The sequence below is a fragment of the Oncorhynchus mykiss genome, chromosome 2, assembly GCF_057628025.1.
Source record: "Oncorhynchus mykiss isolate SJ-2025 chromosome 2, ASM5762802v1, whole genome shotgun sequence".
Taxonomy (NCBI): domain Eukaryota; kingdom Metazoa; phylum Chordata; class Actinopteri; order Salmoniformes; family Salmonidae; genus Oncorhynchus; species Oncorhynchus mykiss.
The window spans coordinates 92,703,030-92,726,293 of NC_143023.1; the positions used below are offsets into that span (position 1 = coordinate 92,703,030).

At 43.9% G+C, this 23,264-nt stretch overlaps 1 protein-coding gene across 2 annotated transcripts in view; it reads left to right on the forward strand.

The window, feature by feature from the left end:
- The window catches only part of LOC110502389 (SH3 and multiple ankyrin repeat domains protein 2), a 154,226-nt gene extending 139,151 nt beyond the window's left edge, over positions 1–15,075 (forward strand). The window contains exons 7-11 of one of the 2 annotated variants that reach the window (XM_090212646.1): positions 3,603–3,730; positions 5,919–6,054; positions 6,276–8,706; positions 11,723–12,247; positions 12,422–15,075. In XM_090212646.1, coding sequence (XP_090068772.1) covers positions 3,603–3,730; positions 5,919–6,054; positions 6,276–8,706; positions 11,723–12,247; positions 12,422–12,458 — 3,257 coding nt within the window. In that variant the 3' untranslated portion in view covers positions 12,459–15,075. Of the gene's footprint in view, positions 1–3,602; positions 3,731–5,918; positions 6,055–6,275; positions 8,707–11,722; positions 12,384–12,421 lie in introns of those variants that run through there. The other variant, XM_036959148.2, reaches the window with a different exon arrangement.
- The last annotated feature ends 8,189 nt before the right edge of the window (positions 15,076–23,264 follow it).

The window sequence follows — 23,264 nt, forward strand, 5'->3', positions numbered from 1 at the left end:
TGTCTTGTCTTTGGGAATACGGGTCATTCTATGTCTATGGGATTACTGGCCAGTCTATGTCTATGGGATTACTGGCCATTCTATGTCTTTGTCTATGGGATTACGGGTCATTCTATGACTTTGTCTGTAGGATTACTGGTCATTCTTTGTCTATGGGGCAAGTGGCATGTTTGGAAGCTTGTATACAATTGCTTAATGAAAATACAACTAGGCCTGTAGTGGTCAGTAGTGGTTATAATATAATTCAGCTTTAAATGACAATATTACACTGTTTTTGCATAATATCCTGTGTTGATGGTGAGAGATTATTTTGTTGATTACTTTTGATCATCTGCTATATAAATTCTTTCTATTTTCTCATTTGTAAGCCACTTTGAGGAAAAAAATGGGTGGTAAGTGTGATCGGCATGCTTTATACAGTACATGTACAAAACAACTGATGTTCTTTTGACTTGATTTACTAGATACCTATTTGTTTATGATTGTGTTCAATTAGATTAAATGCTATATACTTGATGATATGTTCTCTCACTCACTAGATCTTTAGCTAGACACTGAGTGGACAAAACATTAAGAACACCTGTTCCTTCCATGACATAGACTGACTAGGTGAACGCTATGATCCCTTATTGATGCCACTTGTTAAATCCACTTCAATCAGTATAGATGAAGGGAGAAGACATGTTAAATAAGGATGTTTAAACCTTGAGACAATTGAGACATGTATTGTGTATGTGTGCCATTCAGAGGGTGAATGGGCAAGACAAAAGGTGCAAGTTCCTTTTGAAAGGGCATGGTAGTAGGTGCCAGGTGTACCAATTTGTGTCAAGAACTGCAACACTACTGGGTTTTTCACGCTCAGCAGTTTCCCATGTGTATCAAGAATGGTTCACCACCCAAAGGACAACCAGCCAACTTGACACAAATGTGGGAAGCATTGGAGTCAACATGGGCCAGCATCCCTGTGGAACTTTCGACACCTTCTAGAATCCGTGCACCGATGAATTGGGGGGGGGGGGGGGGTGCGCAACTCAATATTAGGAAGGTGTTTCTAATGTTTGGTATACTCAGTGTACTTTACATGCATGCTCACTGGACTTTAGAGGGCATTTAGTGGGTATGAAGGTGAACTAGTGTTTGTTGTCTAGGGGTTGTAACCTAAACAGGGGTGTCGTAAAAATGAAGAGCATATGAAAATGCCCTTCTGAACAATAACCTTTTTAAACACTAACTTTTCACAGCAAAGCCTACGTACTTCAGTTCAGTGTGAGAGCGCAGTGTGAGAGCGCAGTGCTATTCTCATGCATTATTCATGGTTCTGGCCCTCTTTTAGACAGTTATGCAAGATCAGGAAAAAGCAACAGCAGAGATCTTGTATGTGTCCAAAAGTGCACTCTTTTCCCTATATAGTCCACTACTTTTTCCCAAAACCCTATGAGCTCTGGTCAAAAGTAGTGCACTATAAAGGGAATTAAGGTGTCATTTGGGATTAGGATGCATCCCTCTACTTTAACCACAGATTTGTAACATTCTAAAATGGTTGTAGTGTTTTCTGTAATGATAAAATGATCTGAAACACCTTTATGGGATGATAACTAGAAGACCTAGAGTTAATGCACAACAGTCAGCTGCGTATATCAAAGAGTAGGTAGCTGCCTTCTCAGAATACACTACAGACTTAACTTTAAGGGCACAACACTGTTATACAATGGGCCCATTACAAATAGGCATTTGACTCATACGCATACAGAAACAAGATGTTGCCATGGCAATAATGCTGCATAGAGTACAGTGCATTGTCAACTATAGCAGGAGAGCATTCTACCTGCAAAAAAATATTAAATACACTTAGAAAAAAGGGTTCTTTGGCCCACAGGAGCACCTTTTCCTCTGAAAAGGGTTCTACATGGAACCCAAAAAGGTTCTATCTGGAACCAAAAAGGGTTCTTCAAAGGGTTCTCCTATGGGTACAGCCAAAGAACCCTTTTAGATTCTAGATAGCACCTTTTTTTCTAAGAGTGTACAGTCCTGCTGCTGCCTAGTCTTAGGCACATTATTCAGCTGTAACGGCCTCGCTCTGTGTTCACTGCTTCACACCAGAACACTGGAGATTTGCCACAATGCTTCTAGAAGTCTAGAATACATGTTGACACCAGACACTGAGGTGTCTTAGAATGTGTGGCTTATTCACATCAATCCACCAGGGTTTCTTACTGCCATAAATACTGCTATGTTACTGTATCAGCGGATGTGACAGAGAAAGAGACCGCTCTAGCTGGGTGGCCAGTGTTGGTGAGAATGCTTTTAGACAGCACTGGAATCTTCTCCATCTTAATTATACAGTACACACATGGTCAAGTCTGTGAGCTTAGTAAGCAGACAGAAGGATCAGAGTATTACTGTATGAAGCCGTTTTGTCAACAGGGGTTTAAACAGAGATAACAATCATGTTTATCATTTGTCATACACTGTGTCTTTCGATAAAGGTTATTAATACACTAATAGCAGACAATGTGCTTCAAACATAAACAGCTCTTAGCAGGTTAGCCTTTTTCATCATGAATCTTGTTCTGGAGGCAGCTCTGCAGAGTGGTCACTAGCTAGCACAGCCACAAAGTCTAAAATCTGATTTTAAACATAACCCTAACCTTAACCACACTGCTAACCTTAATGCTTATGCTATGCTAACCTTATTTTCATGAATTTTTACAATATAGACCATTTTAACTTTGCAGCTGGCCTATCTAAAGGGAAATTACTCAGTTCTACCTTCAGGACAAAACTCATGACACTAAATGTCAACCTGCTCTTAGATTTAATTCAGTAATAATGTATTTCATGAAGACAGTAGGATGTAGCCTATAGCCCTCTCTCCTCAGTTCACAGGTTTTTGACAGCAGTGAGAGAGAAGGGTGTTTGAATGTATAAACAGAATAACTATAGATATCGTATGGATGTCCCTATCTGAACTGCCTTTTCTTCCTGTTCTAGATGATCAGTCTTCAGATAATGAGCGTCTAAAGAAGAGGATTGTATTCTCAGTCACTCTAAGTAATCGTCCCATGCATGGGAGCGCTCAAAAAAGAAAGAAAAAAATGAAAAAACACTAGCATGTTGGTTGTGCAGTTGCCGCTGAACCATAGCCTGGTCCAGATCAGTTTGTGCCGTCTTACCAACTTCTTGTCACTCATTGTCAATTATTTAAGGTTTGCGTCTTAAACGGCACCCTGACTCATATAGTCCACTACTTTTAAACAGAGCCCTATGGGCCCTGGTCAAAAGTAGTGGACTGGATAGGGAATAGGATGCCATTTAGGATGCAACCAAGGAGTTAAAAACAGACCAAAACGGCTAAATCATAGAACCAAAAGAAAGTGATAGCTAGCTTGCACGGCTTTAACTTTGACCAATGTCAGTGTGACTATTTCTGTTCCCTTTTCCTTTATGCTCGGTTTGATTTCTCATTCTGACTGACGGAATGGATTGTCATTGGCTGAGATGATGGCTCGTTTTAGCTTGGAGACAGATGTAGAGTGTAGGCTATGGTATCCTATACTCACAGTGGAGCGGTGTCTGTCTCTCTGTCTGTCTTTGTGTTCCAGATAAAGTGGGAGAGAACATGCCTCCTCAGAAGCCCACGTGGGACAACTCTAACACTGACATAAGGGTCGCAAACACGGTCAAAACGCGGCCCAACAGCAGGTGCTTGGCCATGAACCCAGAGATGAATGTAAGTATAACCACTAACCAGGCTTTACTCTACTACTATCTACACTACTCTGTTGTGCGCTATGCATTTCATTATTGTGTGTGTAGTATGCTGATATGTGACACTGGAGTAAGACCATAGAGATCTATGCTGTGAGAATGCTGATGGGTGCACCATTGCCTGTTGCAATTTACTGCTCTAAGCTGGCTGGTTAAGGAAGTGCATGATGGACTTCATCTGTTAGGAGGTGTTCATGGTTCTGATGGACTTCATCTGTTAGGAGGTGTTCATGGTTCTGATGGACTTCATCTGTTAGGAGGTGTTCATGGTTCTGATGGACTTCATCTGTTAGGAGGTGTTCATGGTTCTGATGGACTTCATCTGTTAGGAGGTGTTCATGGTTCTGATGGACTTCATCTGTTAGGAGGTGTTCATGGTTCTGATGAACTTAATCTGTTAGGAGGTGTTCATGGTTCTGATGGACTTCATCTGTTAGGAGGTGTTCATGGTTCTGATGGACTTCATCTGTTAGGTGTTCATGGTTCTGATGAACTTAATCTGTTAGGAGGTGTTCATGGTTCTGATGGACTTCATCTGTTAGGAGGTGTTCATGGTTCTGATGGACTTCATCTGTTAGGAGGTGTTCATGGTTCTGATGGACTTCATCTGTTAGGAGGTGTTCATGGTTCTGATGAACTTAATCTGTTAGGAGGTGTTCATGGTTCTGATGGACTTCATCTGTTAGGAGGTGTTCATGGTTCTGATGGACTTCATCTGTTAGGAGGTGTTCATGGTTCTGATGGACTTCATCTGTTAGGAGGTGTTCATGGTTCTGATGAACTTAATCTGTTAGGAGGTGTTCATGGTTCTGATGGACTTCATCTGTTAGGAGGTGTTCATGGTTCTGATGGACTTCATCTGTTAGGAGGTGTTCATGGTTCTGATGGACTTCATCTGTTAGGAGGTGTTCATGGTTCTGATGGACTTCATCTGTTAGGAGCTGTTCATGGCCCTGACCTGCTTCTCAACTAGTATTTAGGTTTAAACAGCTTCATGTTCTATCTTTTCCATTAGATCTTTCACAAGTTGACCTGCAGCAGAGGACAAATAAATGTGTTTGGTTAATAACCTCTTACACTCGTGGGAATTGCCCGATATGGGGGATAGGGCTAAATTGACATGTTTCTTATGGAATAAATATTTAAAGCGTATGCGTAACCATGGTAGCGATTAAAAGGGAACAGTTTGGAAATTATGGGAAAATGATTAGTCCATAGTTGAGGACACAACAGTTCACCTGACACAAGACTAACTCCAAACATTACACTGTTGATTTTATATGCATTTTACATTTACTGTACTTTTCGCTGCATTTGTTGATAACAAAATGTAAAAAATATCTGGATACATTCAGTAACATGATAATAATATTCTTGGAAAATTTGGGGTACAGTAGGTGCAACATAAAAGTGAGAGGTCTAACTGGTGTTTCTAAGTGGCCACACACCTCTCCAAAGTGTGCACAGTTCATAATGCATTTCAATGCATTTTTATGACTCCAAGCTATGCCATTGAGGAACTAGAGCAAGCACACAACTAGAGCAAATAGTTGTTTTGTTTGGAATCTAGCCCTGCATCCCCTCCTTTACACAATTACTGTTGTTGTTTACTCAATCCATAAACATCCATTATAAATTTGAAATCTGGGTCAGGTAAGCATCATTTTTAATCTTGCTCTCTTGCCAACATGACTAGCTAAATTAGAAAGTACAGTGTTAGGCTTTCACAAGGCAATTCAGAGAAGCAGGTCATCATTTTGATGCGCGTAGAATGGAGTCATAAGTGCATTCAGGTGTGGTCCACTGCACACTTCCTTCACAATACAACAAACAGTCTCATTCTGTTCAGAACAACCCAGGGTATGACGCCAGGTCATCTTGTAACTGGACATCTAACATAGTCATCATAAACATTGACAGTGTATATTACATCAGTTGTATGATATGGAAATGTGAATACAATTTTATTTGATTTGAAATCTGCCATTTTCAATCCGTATATGGGTATGAATGTAAAGGGCTATGAAATAAACGATAAATAAAATGAAAGGAAATGTACATCAACAATCATTCTAACAAGTCTAACTGGTCTATAAACTGATGGACTGTTTCCCATGCAGGCTCAGTCTCTTCTCCTCTCTTTGTTACAGTCCATGTGTGAGAGTCAGGACGTGTCGATGCAGACCCAGCCCAGAGAGCCAGGCAGCCCCAGAGGTCGAGGCCCCTTCCTGGGGGTGCCAAACAGACAGGGGACCATGAGACGACAAAAGTCCATAGGAACATCTGGTAACTACATCTCAACATGTTTCTGTCCATGCTAAATATTTAATCTGCATACATACTGGACAGCACACGCTTATATACAGTACACATGCGTGCACAGGCATGCACACTCACACACACATCTGTATTCAATTACCTTTTTTCCCGCACACACACCCTTGAAGGTTTCAATTCTATAATTGCCGTTAATGTAAAGTAATAGTCAACGTATGTTTCTTTTTCAGGAATAACAGAAGAGGACGCCCCTCAGTTCCTGACCCCTCCCATGTTGAAATTCACCAGGAGCCTATCAATGCCAGACACAACAGAGGACATCCCACCCCCTCCCGCTATCTCTCCTCCATCTCCCCCTTACAACAACGACCCCAACCCCCAGGGCAGAGGCTACGGCACTATCAGACACACTGTTCCCAAAGGCACCGCCCCTGAGCGAGGGGGGGATCCCAACACGGGCGGCGGTGACGGATGGAGGGAACAGGGGGGTATGTACCACACAGAGCCCCAGTCGGAACAGTATCAGTCTGAGGACCACCACCACCACCAGGGTAGCCAGAGTCCAGGCCAAGGCCTCACAGCCCAGCAGAGCTTCCTGAACCGCAGGGCCCAGATCCCAGAGAACCCATACTCAGACCTGGGGAAGATGGGCAACCTGGGCCTGTTTGCCCCCAACAAACCTCAGAGGAGGAAGGGCATGCTGATGAAGCAGAACAAGATTGAGGACAGCCCAGAGAAGACCTGCACCATTAAAATCCCAACCATCATCATCAAGGAGCCGTCTACATCCAGCAGTGGGAAGAGCAGCCAGGGCAGCAGCATGGAGATAGAGACTGGATCCCATGACCACCCGGGACAACTCCGTCCGGACGACGGACACAACCCCAGCAGTCCCTTTGCCACGGCCATGGCGGGCGCAGTGCGGGAACGTGAGATGAGGATGGTGGATTCTCACCAGAACTCCCCATCCTACAGGTTCACTGACCAGGGTGAAGAAGACTCGTCTCCCGCGCCTGCGCCTCGCCTCCGCCACTCCAAGTCCATTGACGAGGGAATGTTCAGTAGTGACGAGCGCCTGCGTCGCCTCATGGCCCCACCTGCCTCACTACTCAGCATCCCCAGAAGAGGGGGTAACGTGACGGTCTTCAAAACCCCGGAGACCACTGTTGTGAGAGAGCCGCTCCACACGCGCACTGGCCACCACAGCCCGGTCAGTCTGCCCGCCAAGACCTATACCTCCAGTAGTGGGCGCTACGTCCACCCAGTCACAGGGAAGCCTTTGGACCCCAACTCCCCTCTGGCCCTGGCTCTGGCTGCACGGGACCGGGCCATGAGAGAGCAGTCCCAGCCACTCCCGCTGAAGACCGAACCACCTAAACCTGACCTGAACAAGCCTCTGTTCATCGACACCAAGCTGAGGACCGGCATGGGCGCAAATTTCTCCTCGACCGCCACCATGGGTCGACCGGGCAGGGCGGGGCTTCGTAGGCAGATGACAGAGGCAAAGTACGAGACAGAGTCCAAATACGACCACCCGTTGGCCAAAGACAAGGACAATAGTCTATCCCGTCCTCAGAGAGAAGAGGAGAAGAAGAACATGTTGATAGACATTGGTGACACGTCTCAGCAGAAGTCACCTGGGTTGCTGATGGTCCACACCACTGACGAGAATAACCTGTCTGAGGGGGAGAGGGACGCGGCGGTCAGTCCAGACAGCACCCCCAGTGAGCTCCGGGACCCCAACCAACCTAACATCCTCAAAATGGCCTCCCCTAACCCCCATAACCCCCACTCTATGGGCCCTGGACCCAGAGGTAGTAAGACCATGATCACCGTCACCTCAGTGGACGAGCCGGTCAAACTACCCTTCGGTATCCCCCCTCCACCCTGCGTTCCCTCCGTGGACATCGACGATGAGTTCTTTGCTGACCCACTGCCACCGCCGCTCGAGTTCGCCAACAGCTTCGACATCCCAGAGGACCAAAAGGGGGCGATTGCTGAGCTCCTGAAACAGCAACGAAACGCTGGCAGGGCACCATCGTCTCTAGCCCCCTTCTATCCCTATCACGGTAACACCCCAGGCCACCCTGACCAGACTATGATCAAACGGCCTGCGGTGCTCACCAACTGTACGCCCCCCTGCTTCCCCCACGCCCTCTTGGAGAGCTACGATCCTATCAGTGACTCTGGCATTGATGTGGAGCCGGACAGCCGCAGTATTGGAGACCCCCAGCTGGAGACTACAAGCACTATGTCCACCGTATCCAGTATCTCCACGCTGTCGTCCGAGGGTGGCGAGGTGCTGGACAACACATGTACAGTCTATGCAGACAGACAGGCCTTTCTGGTGGACCGGACTTCAAAGTCAAGAACCAGGCAACCTGCCGCAAACAAGAGCAACGCACTTTACAAGGACCCTGCCTTGATGGATAGAGAGGAGAACATAAGAACTTTTGCTGCACCTTCCTCCGTCCCACCGCCTCCCCCCGGGGCCAGCGTCTCCTCAGAGCCCCCCAGAACACCAACTCAAAGAACCTCCAAGCTATGGGGAGACCCTCCAGGCTCTAACCCCCAGGACATGCAGAACAAGGACAGGACACCAAAGCCAGGAGAGGGGATAGACTCTTCTTCCTCAGGATGTAGGACTGTTTTTGGATCAAGGTAGGCTACTCCATGTGTGTGTGTGTGTTCTGCCAGAGAGCAGAAGGAGTTGCCTAGCAACCTAATAATGAGAGCAGCAGCCTTGAGGAGTAGATGAGCAACAACGTCATGCCAGTCTGATTATCATAGAGACCAAACCGCCACAGCGCTTTCCTCCGAAGGAAGGGGTGAGCGGTGTGTCACTGTGTGTCGCTAGCAGCACGGTTCAAAATAGCACAGAGACTGCGTGCCAAATGGCACCCTATTCCCTACTTAGTGCACCAGGGCCCATAGGGGAATAGGGAACAGTGTGCCATTTGAGATGCCTCCACAGTTTGTTTTAACAGGGGTGGATGGTGTGTGTGTAACCTGTCTCTCAATCGTCTGTCATTTCAACAAACCCAGAGTTGGTCAAATATCAATGGGCCTTTCTCGTCAGTTAACCCTCCTCTTCATTCCTCTACCAGTCACCGCAAATCACTAGAAGTAGATTGTCATCGTAGAGTAGATATGAATGTGTGTGTATACATTGAGGCTCCAACAGATGTAGGCTATGGAGTGGTGTATGTGTGGGATGTATGATTGTAGGCTGTTATTGTGTAATTGGTTTTTGCAGGTATGAATGCATATTTGTGTGTATTTAAAACACTTTTGTGTATGCAGGTCACTGTCTGTACGTTTGTTTATCGCTGTGCGTACGGTATGTCTATTTGTGTAACTGGCATATATCTTGTTTGTACAGCAGGCTACGTAAGCCGGCATGGCATTTCTTACAGACACTGTGCGTTCCACCCTACAGCATTCCTCTGGGATAGCAACAAACTCATTTATTATGGAAAGCTGTGTTTATTTACAGAGCAGACCAGATGAGGCTAACTCTAAAAGTCATGGCTGTACCACCAAAGCTCTGCTACCAGTGTGGTTCATGCTGAATATACTGCAGAGCACAGAACAAACCTGATCAGATGAGATATTAGGTTAACCTGATTCAACCTGATACATTAATAAATGAATGGAGATCTTCTGACACTATCAAAGAAATGGATGTCCCTTTCTATGGGAAGGAAAACACTGTTAGTTTCTTTGTATTTAGAATAAATTCCCCACTTCCAATGGAAAGAATAGATCATTTTTATACTCTTATTCTTCACTCTCATCTGACACACACACGCACACACATGCACGGACACACACGCATAAACAAACACACACGGCTACACACGGCTACACACACACACATGGACATACACACGGCTACACGCACACACACGGAATCCTCCTTCCAGTCTGCAGTTTTGAAGGAGTTGGTGGTGTTTTAGGGAAAGACTGTCAGGTCAGTGTATTAATCCTCCAGTAGGTTGGTCAGGTCAGTGTATCATCCTCCAGTAGGTCTGTCAGGTCAGTGTATTAATCCTCCGGGAGGTCTGTCAGGTCAGTGTATTAATCCTCCAGTAGGTCTGTCAGGTCAGTGTAATAATCCTCCAGTAGGTCTGTCAGGTCAGTGTATTAATCCTCCAGTAGGTCTGTCAGGTCAGTGTATTAATCCTCCAGTAGGTTGGTCAGGTCAGTGTATTAATCCTCCGGGAGGTCTGTCAGGTCAGTGTAATAATCCTCCAGTAGGTCTGTCAGGTCAGTGTATTAATCCTCCAGTAGGTCTGTCAGGTCAGTGTATTAATCCTCCAGTAGGTCTGTCAGGTCAGTGTATTAATCCTCCAGTAGGTTGGTCAGGTCAGTGTATTAATCCTCCGGGAGGTCTGTCAGGTCAGTGTAATAATCCTCCAGTAGGTTTGTCAGGTCAGTGTATTAATCCTCCAGTAGGTCTGTCAGGTCAGTGTATTAATCCTCCAGTAGGTCTGTCAGGTCAGTGTATTAATCCTCCAGTAGGTTGGTCAGGTCAGTGTATTAATCCTCCAGTGGGTCTGTCAGGTCAGTGTATTAATCCTCCAGTAGGTTGGTCAGGTCAGTGTATCATCCTCCAGTAGGTCTGTCAGGTCAGTGTATTAATCCTCCAGTAGGTTGGTCAGGTCAGTGTATCATCCTCCAGTAGGTCTGTCAGGTCAGTGTATTAATCCTCCAGTAGGTCTGTCAGGTCAGTGTATTAATCCTCCAGTAGGTCTGTCAGGTCAGTGTATTAATCCTCCAGTAGGTCTGTTAGGTCAGTGTATTAATCCTCCAGTAGGTCTGTCAGGTCAGTGTATTAATCCTCCGGGAGGTCTGTAAGGTCAGTGTATTAATCCTCCAGTAGGTCTGTCAGGTCAGTGTATTAATCCTCCAGTAGGTCTGTCAGGTTAGTGTATTAATCCTCCAGTAGGTCTGTCAGGTCAGTGTATTAATCCTCCGTTAGGTCTGTCAGGTCAGTGTATTAATCCTCCGGTAGGTCTGTCAGGTCAGTGTATTAATCCTCCGGTAGGTCTGTCAGGTCAGTGTATAAATCCTCCAGTAGGTCTGTCAGGTCAGTGTATTAATCCTCCAGTAGGACTGTCAGGTTAGTGTGTAGATCTGTCAGGTCAGTGTATAAATCCTCCAGTAGGTCTGTCAGGTCAGTGTATAAATCCTCCAGTAGGTCTGACAGGTCAGTGTATTAATCCTCCAGTAGGTCTGTCAGGTCAGTGTATTAATCCTCCAGTAGGTCTGTCAGGTCAGTGTATAAATCCTCCAGTAGGTCTGTCAGGTCAGTGTATTAATCCTCCAGTAGGTCTGTCAGGTCAGTGTATTAATCCTCCAGTAGGTCTGTCAGGTCAGTGTATAAATCCTCCAGTAGGTCTGACAGGTCAGTGTATTAATCCTCCAGTAGGTCTGTCAGGTCAGTGTATTAATCCTCCAGTAGGTCTGTCAGGTCAGTGTATTAATCCTCCGGTAGGTCTGTCAGGTCAGTGTATTAATCCTCCGGTAGGTCTGTCAGGTCAGTGTATTAATCCTCCGGTAGGTCTGTCAGGTCAGTGTATTAATCCTCCAGTAGGTCTGACAGGTCAGTATATTAATCCTCCGGTAGGTCTGTCAGGTCAGTGTAACTTAATGTGTTCTGTACTTTCTGTAGGGGTCCGGACAGTGGGTCCCTCTCCTCAGGTACACAGCGGAATACCACAGTCTCTTTTGCTGCCCAGCTCCCTCCAAACGTGCCTGCCCCATCTCCAAACCGACAGACCGAGAGCCCCTCCCACCACAGAGCCCCCAGCCCCATCCTCTCTCCCCCAGACTCAGGCCTCGGCTGTGCCTCCTCTCTCCCTGCCACCTCTCCCACCCTTTCAGACGTGTTCGGCCTGCCCACCCCCCCTCTCAGCCTGGGCACGGGGAGCAGCCGCTCGCCCTCCCCCCTTACCCTCATCCAGGCCGTCTCCAACAAGCCTTTTGCCACCAAGCCGGTTCTGATGTGGAGCAAACACGACGTGGCCGACTGGCTGGAGAGCCTAAACCTGGCGGAGCACAGAGACACCTTTATGGACAACGACATCGAGGGCAGCCACCTGCCTAGCCTGCAGAAGGACGACCTCATAGACCTAGGGGTGACCAGGGTCGGACATCGGATGAACATAGAGAGAGCTTTGAAACTTCTGATGGACAGGTGAGAAGTGAGGAGGGTGATGAGGTCTCTGAGTCTCCAACACTACAACTTCACAACAGGCTTCTAAGTTAATTATCAATTATGTCCATAACAATCATTTTTATTTATGTTGACTTATTTAAACTATACTTACTGTATAATTGTTATGATGATGCTTGTTTTGTTGAAATTTAGGAATATCCTCATGTATCCTGAAGAAATTGCAACTTGAAACAGCACTGCAGTTTCCTGAATAAGCAAGAAGGTCCCCCAGAGTGGGATAGAGTGGTCCCAGGTGAGGCAGAGCTGCTCTGTCAGTAGGAAGGAAGGAAGGAAGTAGATACACGGGATGTGGCTGTGATATGGAATATACTACACTATCAAACACAACAGCAGCTTAATCGCTATGGGATTTACGGACTTCTGAAATCAACCTAATTTAAATGCATAACCAGAACCAGCTTCGTAGGGGTTTCATATTCTACTGTTTCTCATTTAGAAATTATGCGGGGAATATCTTTTTAGGAAAAAGGGGAAAACATTTACAGTATGTATGTGCACTTCTGCCTGTGAAAATAAGCTTTCTCTCTATCCCTTTTCACTGGGTTGTAGGTTGATTTGAGAGACCATACAGTGTATTCTCAGACACAGACATTTATACCCAGAAAAGGAAATCAAAGATTAAAATAATTTCTAAATTGGTACAGTAGCAAAGTTGTTGCCCTTCAACCTTATTTCAATAGCTGTTTTACTACTGGTCATGTTTACTTGAGGGTTTTAAACACAGTACTGAAAATGTAAATTAAATTGTTCATAAATCATTATACTGTCTTCCACAAGAAGCTGAACTGTGTGCCAACAGCTCCCCTTACTGTAGTCTCCTGAACATGACATGGCAGAGTGCTTGGCACTGGCAGTCAGGGCTTTCCAATCGTTATCATCAACCGTCATGATTTCTTTCACAGTCTTCTATGTCCTCTGAGAGGAATAATACATACATTATCACATTAGGTTATTACTGTATACCCTGAACTGATGTTTAGGACTTTAGGATTGAAGACACTATCAGGAATGAATGGGGTCAATTCCATTTCAATTAAAGGTAGGGTCAGCGATATGACGTAGATGCACAACGTAAACAGCATAGTGGGTCAATTTTATGCGACAACTTAGAGAGTTTGATTGCGACACTCAGCTTCTCTGCTGTTTTGGTCCTGTGGCTACCACGTTGTAAGTGCATGAATCGAACCAGAGCACATGCACAGATACTGTGTGAGAGCGGAGTCTTGCATCTTGCTCATCGCAGATTCTGCGGTGCTGCTCACTCAACGTCATTTTGCGGACTCTGGAAGTAAACTAAATTTCTAATTCTACAATTTTTGCAACGAGAAGCGTTGTGTAAAATTGGAAATGGAATTAAAGTTTACTTCCTGAATTGAAAAGGAATTTACCCCAACACTGCAGAGTAAGGATGTTTTTGAAGACAGATATCAGAATGCACTTATATGGGAAAAAGTAGGTGAACAAACACTAAACCTGGTATCAGAAGGAGCAGAGATCAACTTGTTTGGCAAGCAAAGAGAGATGCAGATACCACTAGGAATCAATTTGGTAGGAATGTTTACTTTTTGTGTATGATAATTTAAGTATTAGAGACGTATTTCATCTATGATGGTGTTTTGTTGATGAGAAAGACATTTGTATGCATCCACAAAGCTCAAAACCCACTGGCCAAAAACTGGTTGAATCAATGTTGTTTCCACGTCATTTCAACCCCAAAATTAAATGTGATGACGTTGAATCAACGTAGAAAAGTGATTTGAATTGAAAAAAAAGTAATTAACGTAAAGGAATTTAGTATTTTTTACCTAAATCCAATGACATTACATTTTTGGTTGATTTCACATTGAATTCATGTTAGTTGACAACTCAACCAAATGTAGATCAAAACTTTATATTTAGTTGAGTTGAGCATCATTTCCCTCCATGTTTTCGAGACAGGATCTCTTCATACTATCACGAGTAAGTCCAAAAAGGCAGAAATTCACTCATCATAATGTGGATGAGTTTAAAATGTAGTTTATTACACTTTTCACTGAGTTTGTCTGAAACGGGCTGAAGTTTTATTTTCCACTCAGTTTGCGTTGGGTTAATATTCCGGATCTTAACAGTTTAAACTTCTTGATATTTGAATTTCTCGAGTAAAAGAATGTGGGTGCTAGCTAAAATCCCAATGACAGTATTTATGGAAGGTTATTTCGAATCTACATGTGCGTGGGATCTATTGGTTTGATAGGGGGAAAACTGACCTTGATATGTCTGATGACTGATATGCATGACATCACAGCATTAAAGTTCTAGTCCGTAGAAATAGTCCACAGAAACCGTAGATATAGAATTAATTATATTTCTATGGTAATGACTCCGACCATCTTTCGACTTGAGGGCACACTTTGAGATGAGATCTTATGTTAAGAACCACAGGAACAGGAAGGAACACAGTATTTTTGATGATGTAGAGATTTTTATCATGAGGGTATATTCCTATCTGTGTTGTCGCCATATCAACCCTGAGGTGTGGTTAGGTTTTCTGAAAAGCAGCGAAATATGGTTAAGAAGCAATATAATATACATTCTGTTTCAAGTAGATGTTATTTTTATTTTCCAGGTGAATAATTATACATGTAACAGGATTTCAAGTCTCTATTTTTAAAATTGATATAACTAATTGTGTTATAATCCATATTCCTATAGAGCATATTTGAAATCTTTTAGCAATTGATAGTCACATGTTTTGACTAAGCCTCTGTAATTATTAAATTATTAATTATTAAAAGCTGATATAAATTGATATTTGCATAGTTTGTGCATCATGTATGTATACTATGAAGATACTCGGGCTGTACCTGTCTTCACTATTTGCTATAGGAAATGTTACTTGACCAAGAGAAAAACACCACTGAATGGGACTGCTGATGTAGAGTTGATAGCTGCACATTGCACTGAGGCCATGCACAGACCTATTATAGTGAAGCTGACTAGACATAGTAGAGAAGCTGACTAGACATAGTAGAGAAGCTGACTAGACATAGTAGAGAAGCTGACTAGACGTAGTAGAGAAGCTGACTAGACATAGTAGAGAAGCTGACTAGACTTAGTAGAGAAGCTGACTAGACATAGTAGAGAAGCTGACTAGACTTAGTAGAGAAGCTGACTAGACATAGTAGAGAAGCTGACTAGACATAGTAGAGAAGCTGACTAGACGTAGTAGAGAAGCTGACTAGTCATATATAGTGAAGCTGACTAGACATAGTAGAGAAGCTGACTAGACGTAGTAGAGAAGCTGACTAGACGTAGTAGAGAAGCTGACTAGACATAGTAGTGAAGCTGACTAGTCATATATAGTGAAGCTGACTAGACTTAGTAGAGAAGCTGACTAGACGTAGTAGAGAAGCTGACTAGACATAGTAGAGAAGCTGACTAGACATAGTAGAGAAGCTGACTAGACATAGTAGAGAAGCTGACTAGACATAGTAGAGAAGCTGACTAGACATAGTAGAGAAGCTGACTAGACATAGTAGAGAAGCTGACTAGACATAGTAGAGAAGCTGACTAGACTTAGTAGAGAAGCTGACTAGACATAGTAGAGAAGCTGACTAGACATAGTAGAGAAGCTGACTAGACATAGTAGAGAAGCTGACTAGACATAGTAGAGAAGCTGACTAGACATAGTAGAGAAGCTGACTGGACCTAGTAGTGCAGTTGACTGGACCTAGTAGTGAAGCTGACTGGACCTAGTAGTGAAGCTGACTAGACCTAGTAGTGAAGCTGACTAGACCTATTACAGTGAAGCTGACTAGACCTACAGTGGGGCAAAAAAGTATTTAGTCAGCCACCAATTGTGCATGTTCTCCCACTTAATAAGATGAGGCCTGTAATTTTCATCATAGGTACACTTCAACTATGACAGACAAAATGAGAGAAAAAAAATCCAGAAAATCACATTGTAGGATTTTTAATGAATTTATTTGCAAATTATGGTGGAAAATAAGTATTTGGTCAATAACAAAAAGTTTGTCTCAATACTTTGTTATGTACCCTTTGTTGGCAATGACAGAGGTCAAACGTTTTCTGTAAGTCTTCACAAGGTTTTCACACACTGTTGCTGGTATTTTGGCCCATTCCTCCATGCAGATCTCCTCTAGAGCAGTGATGTTTTGGGGCTGTTGCTGGGCAACACGGACTTTCAACTCCCTCCAAAGATTTTCTATGGGGTTGAGATATGGAGACTGGCTAGGCCACTCCAGGACCTTGAAATGCTTCTTACAATGCCACTCCTTCGTTGCCCGGGCGGTGTGTTTAGGATCATTGTCATGCTGAAAGACCCAGCCACGTTTCATCTTCAATGCCTTTGCTGATGGAAGGAGGTTTTCACTCAAAATCTCACGATACATGGCCCCATTCATTCTTTCCTTTACACGGATCAGTCGTCCTGTTCCCTTTGCAGAAAAACAGCCCCAAAGCATGATGTTTCCACCCCCATGCTTCACAGTAGGTACGGTGCTCCAAACATGACGAGTTGAGTTTTTACCAAAAAGTTATATTTTTGTTTCATCTGACCATATGACATTCTCCCAATCTTCTTCTGGATCATCCAAATGCTCTCTAGCAAACTTCAGACGGGCCTGGACATGTACTGGCTTAAGCAGGGGGACACGTCTGGCACTGCAGGATTTGAGTCCCTGGCGGCGTAGTGTGTTACTGATGGTAGGCTTTGTTCCTATAGTCCCAGCTCTCTGCAGGTCATTCACTAGGTCCCCCCGTGTGGTTCTGGGATTTTTGCTCACTGTTCTTGTGATCATTTTGACCCCACGGGGTGAGATCTTGCGTGGCGCCCGAGATCGAGGGAGATTATCAGTGGTCTTGTATGTCTTCCATTTCCTAATAATTGCTCCCACAGTTGATTTCTTCAAACCAAGCTGCTTACCTATTGCAGATTCAGTCTTCCCAGCCTGGTGCAGGTCTACAATTTTGTTTCTGGTGTCCTTTGACAGCTCTTTGGTCTTGGCCATAGTGGAGTTTGGAGTGTGACTGTTTGAGGTTGTGGACAGGTGTCTTTTATACTGATAACAAGTTCAAACAGGTGCCATTAATACAGGTAACGAGTGGAGGACAGAGGAGCCTCTTAAAGAAGAAGTTACAGGTCTGTGAGAGCCAGAAATCTTGCTTGTTTGTAGGTGACCAAATACTTATTTTCCATCATAATTTGCAAATAAATTAATTAAAATTCCTACAACGTGATTTTTCTGCATTTTTTTTCTCATTTTGTCTGTCATAGTTGAAGTGTACCTATGATGAAAATTACAGGCCTCTCTCATCTTTTTAAGTGGGAGAACTTTCACAATTGGTGGCTGACTAAATACTTTTTTCCCCCACTGTATATACTAAGGCATCTGAAGTGCAGAGAGTTTGAAGGAAAGTTAATTCACCAGCAGATTGGGCTGTGCTTCTGTACCGTGGTCCCTAATGGGTAAAGTTTTAAAAGCTACTTTGCCCCGTAGGGTTCCAATCGAACAGCCTACAAAAAAGGTTTCAGTGTGAAATAATAGTGAACTGTAGTATGCTGCGGTCTGGAATCCCAGGCTACATGGGACATGCTAAGATGCAGTAAATTCCAGTTAACAGGTGTCAGATCCAAAATGTCCTCTTGTTTTATTCTTCACAGATAAACAATCACTCTCCTTTTTTTGTCAACTTCCTTTTCATGCTTCTATGTTGCTGTAATTTTGTGCTACAAATCATTTAATTTTACTTTTAGATGAAAATATTATTATTGAGATCGCAGGAAGAGAAGTATTTGTAAGTCCACAATACTTGTATGGATACCAACATTTTATGCAGGTTAATAAATATATTACACAATATTTGATGACATTCATGTCATATTGCCTTTTTTGTCTTTTAAAGAGTTTTCCAATGGCACACTATGTTTCATTGACAGCTATAGTACTGGGTGTTGCCCAGAGTTATATAGATGTGTTGAATGTGCCTGGTTCAAGATCTGTTTGTGCTGTCTTGCCAACCTGCACGGCGACCCCTATGGCCTCTTGCATCCCTCAATGTTTGGCTTGAAAATTATTATGGGAGGTGGCAAGAAAGCAAAAACATATCTGGGACCAGGTTTGTGTTTAATAATTGAGATCTATGGATGTGTTCAATAACGGAGATCTAGGAATACCAATTATCCATTCATTTATGATGATGCATGCAACAGGAGGTCTGGACTACCGTATCAGCCAACAGTTTGGACTCATTCCGTAGTTTTTATTTTTGCAATTTTCTACATTGTAGGATAATAGTGAAGACATCAACACTATGAAATAACACATATGGAATCATGTAGTAACCAAAAAGTTTGAAACAATCAAAATATATTTTATAATTGAGATTCTTCAAAGTAGCCTCCCTTTGCCTTGATGACAGCTTTGCACACTCTTGGCATTCTCTCAACCAGCTTCATGAGGAATGCTTTACCAACAGTCTTGAAGGAGTTCCCACACATGCTGAACACTTGTTGGCTGCTTTTCCTTCACTCTGCGGTCCAACTCATCCCAAACCATCTCAAATGCATTGAGGTCGGGTGATTGTGGAGGCCAGGTCATCTGATGCAGCACTCTCCTTCTTGGTCAAATAGCCCTTACACAGACTGGAGGTGTGTTGAGTCATTGTCTTGGTGAAAAACAATTATAGTCCCACTAAGCGCAAACCAGATGGGATGGCAAATCCCTGCAGAATGTGGGATGAGCAAAGCACCCCCATACCATCACACCACCTCCTCCATGCTTCATGACGGGGACCACACATGCAGAGGTCATCCATTCGCCTACTCCGTGTCTCACAAATTTGAAGGTGTTGTTGATTATTGTGATTTGTTTAAAACTTTTTGGATTACTACATGATTCCATATGTGTTATTTCATAGTTTGATGCCTTCACTATTATTTAAAAATGTAGAAAATAGTCAAAATAAAGAAAAACCCTGGAATGAGTAGGTGTCCAAACTTTTGACTGGTACTATACGTCGTCATGTCCACTACCCTTACCGCTTGATCAAAGGTGCAATATACAGCACTGACCCAAAGTCCTGTGACAAAGATATTCACTGCTCAGACTGGTATAGCGAGGTCAAGCACCTCCTGGTATGTCACAGGGTGGACATTTTACCAGAGGCAACAACCCTAGCAACGAATTAAAAATTGAATGATTTATAGCAAAGGTTCTGCCAGACAAGACTTTCTCTTTTTGAATTATCTCTGGATTACACTATGATGCAATATTGAGCTAGAGTTTGGCAGCAGGTGTGTGTGTGTTTTCTGATATTGCTCAGCTCTATTAGACTTGATGGTATATTTGTTGATTTATAGTCATTTTCATTGAACAATAATTACTGTGTGAACACCTAGACAACCATCTGAAAACAGGATTTTAGAAATGTTTGCAAAACAGAAATACCTTATTCATATAAATATTCACACCCTTTGCTATGAGACTCAATTGAGCTCAGGTGCATCATTTTTTCATTTATCATCCTTGAGATGTTTCGACAACTTGATTGGAGTCCACCTGTGGTAAATTCCATTGTTTGGACATGAGTTGGAAAGGCACACACCTGTCTATATAAGGTCACACAGTAGACAGTGCATGTCAGAGTAAAAACAAAGCCATGAGGTCAAAGGAATTGTCCATAGAGCACCAAGACAGGATTGTGTCAGGGCACAGATTTGGGGAAGGGTACCAAATTATTTCTGCAGCATTGAAGGTACCCAATAACACAATGGCCTCCATTATTCTTTAATGGAATAAGTTTGGAATCACCAAGACACTCCCCAAAGCCAAACTGAGCAATTGGGGAAGAAGGGCCTAGCTTATGAGGTGACCAAGGACCCGATGGTCCCTCTGACAGCGCTCTAGAGTTCCTCTGTGGAGATGGGAGAACCTTCTAGAAGGACAACCATCTCTGCAGCACTCTACCAATCAGGCCTTTATGGTAGAATGGCCATTTGGAAGCCACTCCTCAGTAAATGGCACATGACAGCCCACTTGGAGTTTGTCAAAAGGCACCTAAAGGTCTCTCAACCATGAGAAACAAGATTCTCTGGTCTGATTAAACTCTTTGACCTGAATGCCAAGCGTCACATCTGGGGGAAACATGGCACCATCCTTACTGTGAAACATGGTGGTGGCTGCATCATGCTGTGGTGATATTTTTCATTGGCAGGGACGGGGAGACTAGTCAGGATCGAGGGAAAGATGAACGGTGCAAAATACAGAGAGATCCTGCTCCAGTGCGCTCAGGACCTCAGACTGGGAGAAAGGTTCACCTTCCAACAGGAAAATGACCCTAAGCACACAGCCAAGACAACGCAGGAGTGGCTTTGGGAAAAGTCTTTGAATGTCCTTGAGTGGCCCAGCTCAGACTGGACTTGAGCATGATCAAACATCTCTGGAGAGACCTGAAAATACCTGTGCAGCGATGCTCCCCATCCAACCTGACAGAGCTTGAGTGGATCTGCAGAGAAAAATGAGAGAATCTCCTCAAATTCAGGTGTACTGAAGAATCTTGTAGCATCATACCCAAGAAGACTCGAGGCTGTAATTGCTGCCAAAGGTGCTTCAACAAAGTACTGAGTAACGGGTCTGAATACTTATGTAAATGTGATATTTCCAATTTTTATTTGTAAGAAATTTGCCAACATTTCTAAAAACCTGTTTTTGCTTTGTCATTATGGGGTATTTATTGTAGATTGATGAGGGGAAAAAACTATTTAATACATTTTAGATTAAGGTTGTAAGGAACAACATTTGGAGAAAGTCAAGGGGTCTGAATACTTTCTGAATGCACTGTATTTGGGGAATTCTGACCTCTACTGGTTATCATGTTTCTGAGCAATGGCTCTAAATGTCCTTTTTACATCATTCAATCTTTGCTCAAAAAAGGAGCGATGGACTCACTCCTACCAGAAGATGTCGCCAGTACTGAACAACTGAAGAATTGGATAATGTATTTATTTAGAAAGGTATTTATTTAGAAAGTACAATCTAGTAAAATAGTAATTACACTGTTATAACCTACAGTATGAATGTATTTGCTTTAGAACATCTTTGGCCATTGGAAGGTTCCGAGAAGGGTTCCGGGCAGGTTCCGGAGTGTCCTTGGTCAGTGGCACTGCCGGCTGCAGGCTCCTGCCCTGTATGCGATGCACACTCACACACATACACACTCTACAGGCCAGGCGTCCCTCAGTGGTCCTCATGCCTCTAAGGACTGCTGCTGCACATCCAGCTGGGGATAATTAAACTGGATGCCCATTGTGAAATGGTGAGAAAGTGCCTTTATATACACGATGGGGAGCACACACACCCACGCAAACACACTGCAGATGAGGAAAGGAAACCTATTAGCAAGGCTAATCTGTAATGTGTTTGTACACAAGAGGAGGAAAAACCAATTTGAACCTGCATTACACAGCAGTGGTCCAATTTGTGATTTAAAAGAAGCTACTGATGCAGCCTCCACCTTAAAGCAATGGGTTTAAATTCAGTTAAGACTGTTTTATTGGTATGTTGTACTCCATGAAAGCAAAGTCTGTTTGACTGTAGGATCCAAAGACAGGACAAAAATAGCAAAAAGCATTTAGTTTGTTTTGGTGAGAGAGCTGTAGCCTATCATGTTCTTTGTCCCAAATGTCACCCTAATCCCTACATATGAGACGCTACATGGCACCCTGTTCCCTACATATGGGACCCTACATGGCACCCTATTCCCTACATATGGGACCCTACATGGCACCCTATTCCCTACATATGGGACCCTACATGGCACCCTGTTCCCTACATATGGGACCCTACATGGCACCCTACATGGCACCCTGTTCCCTACATATGGGACCCTACATGGCACCCTATTCCCTACATATGGGACCCTACATGGCACCCTATTCCCTACATATGGGACCCTACATGGCACCCTATTCCCTACATATGGGACCCTACATGGCACCCTATTCCCTACATATGGCACCCTACATGCACCCTGTTCCCTACATATGGCACCCTACATGGCACCCTGTTCCCTACATATGGCACCCTACATGGTACCCTGTTCCCTACATATGGGACCCTACATGGCACACTATTCCCTACATATGGGACCCTACATGGCACCCTATTCCGCCCATAGAGCCCTGGTCAAAACACAGCCCATGATGTGCGTGAGGACGTGGTCGCAGAGTCATGCTAGCGTTGGTCATTCTCAGTGACCTTTGACCAGGCTGGGACGGCGGTCTCTGGAGGCTAGCTGAACTCTGCCAGATCACTCTGTGTGTTCTTGCATCCACATCCAGCTGCTTCACAGGTCTATCTTAATCACTAACTCATCCTCCCCAGAGGTCCCCTGGGGACAAGGACAGGAACATAGAAGCCTTTAAAAGGCTGTCGGCTGTAAACAGGGAGTTCATTGAGATGTACACTACTTGAGGACTAACATGGCTATATTGATCTATAAGTTAAAAAAAAGAATATTATCAGGAAAAGTAATGTGACCAGAGCAACTTCCTTATGATTCCATTTCCTGTTTCTTATACCAGCCCCCAAAACTCCCCCATCCCCTACCTTTGCACAATCCCACCCACCAACCATAAAGTGTGGTGTCCTGTGTGAATTTAAGTATGCTCTCTTTAATTCTCTCTCTATCTCTCTTTCTTTCTTTCTTTCTTTCTCTCGGAGCACCTGAGCCATGCCTCAGGTCTACCTGGCCTGATGACACCTTGCTGTCCCCAGTCCACCTGGACGTGCTGCTGCTCCAGTTTCAACTGTTCTGCCTGCGGCTATGGAACACTGACCTGTTCACTGGATGTGCTATCTGTCCCAGATCTGCTGTTTTCAACTCTCTAGAGACAGCAGGAGCAGTAGAGATACTCTGAATGATCGGCTATGAAAAGACATCTGACATTTACTCCTGAGGTGCTGACCTGTTGCAC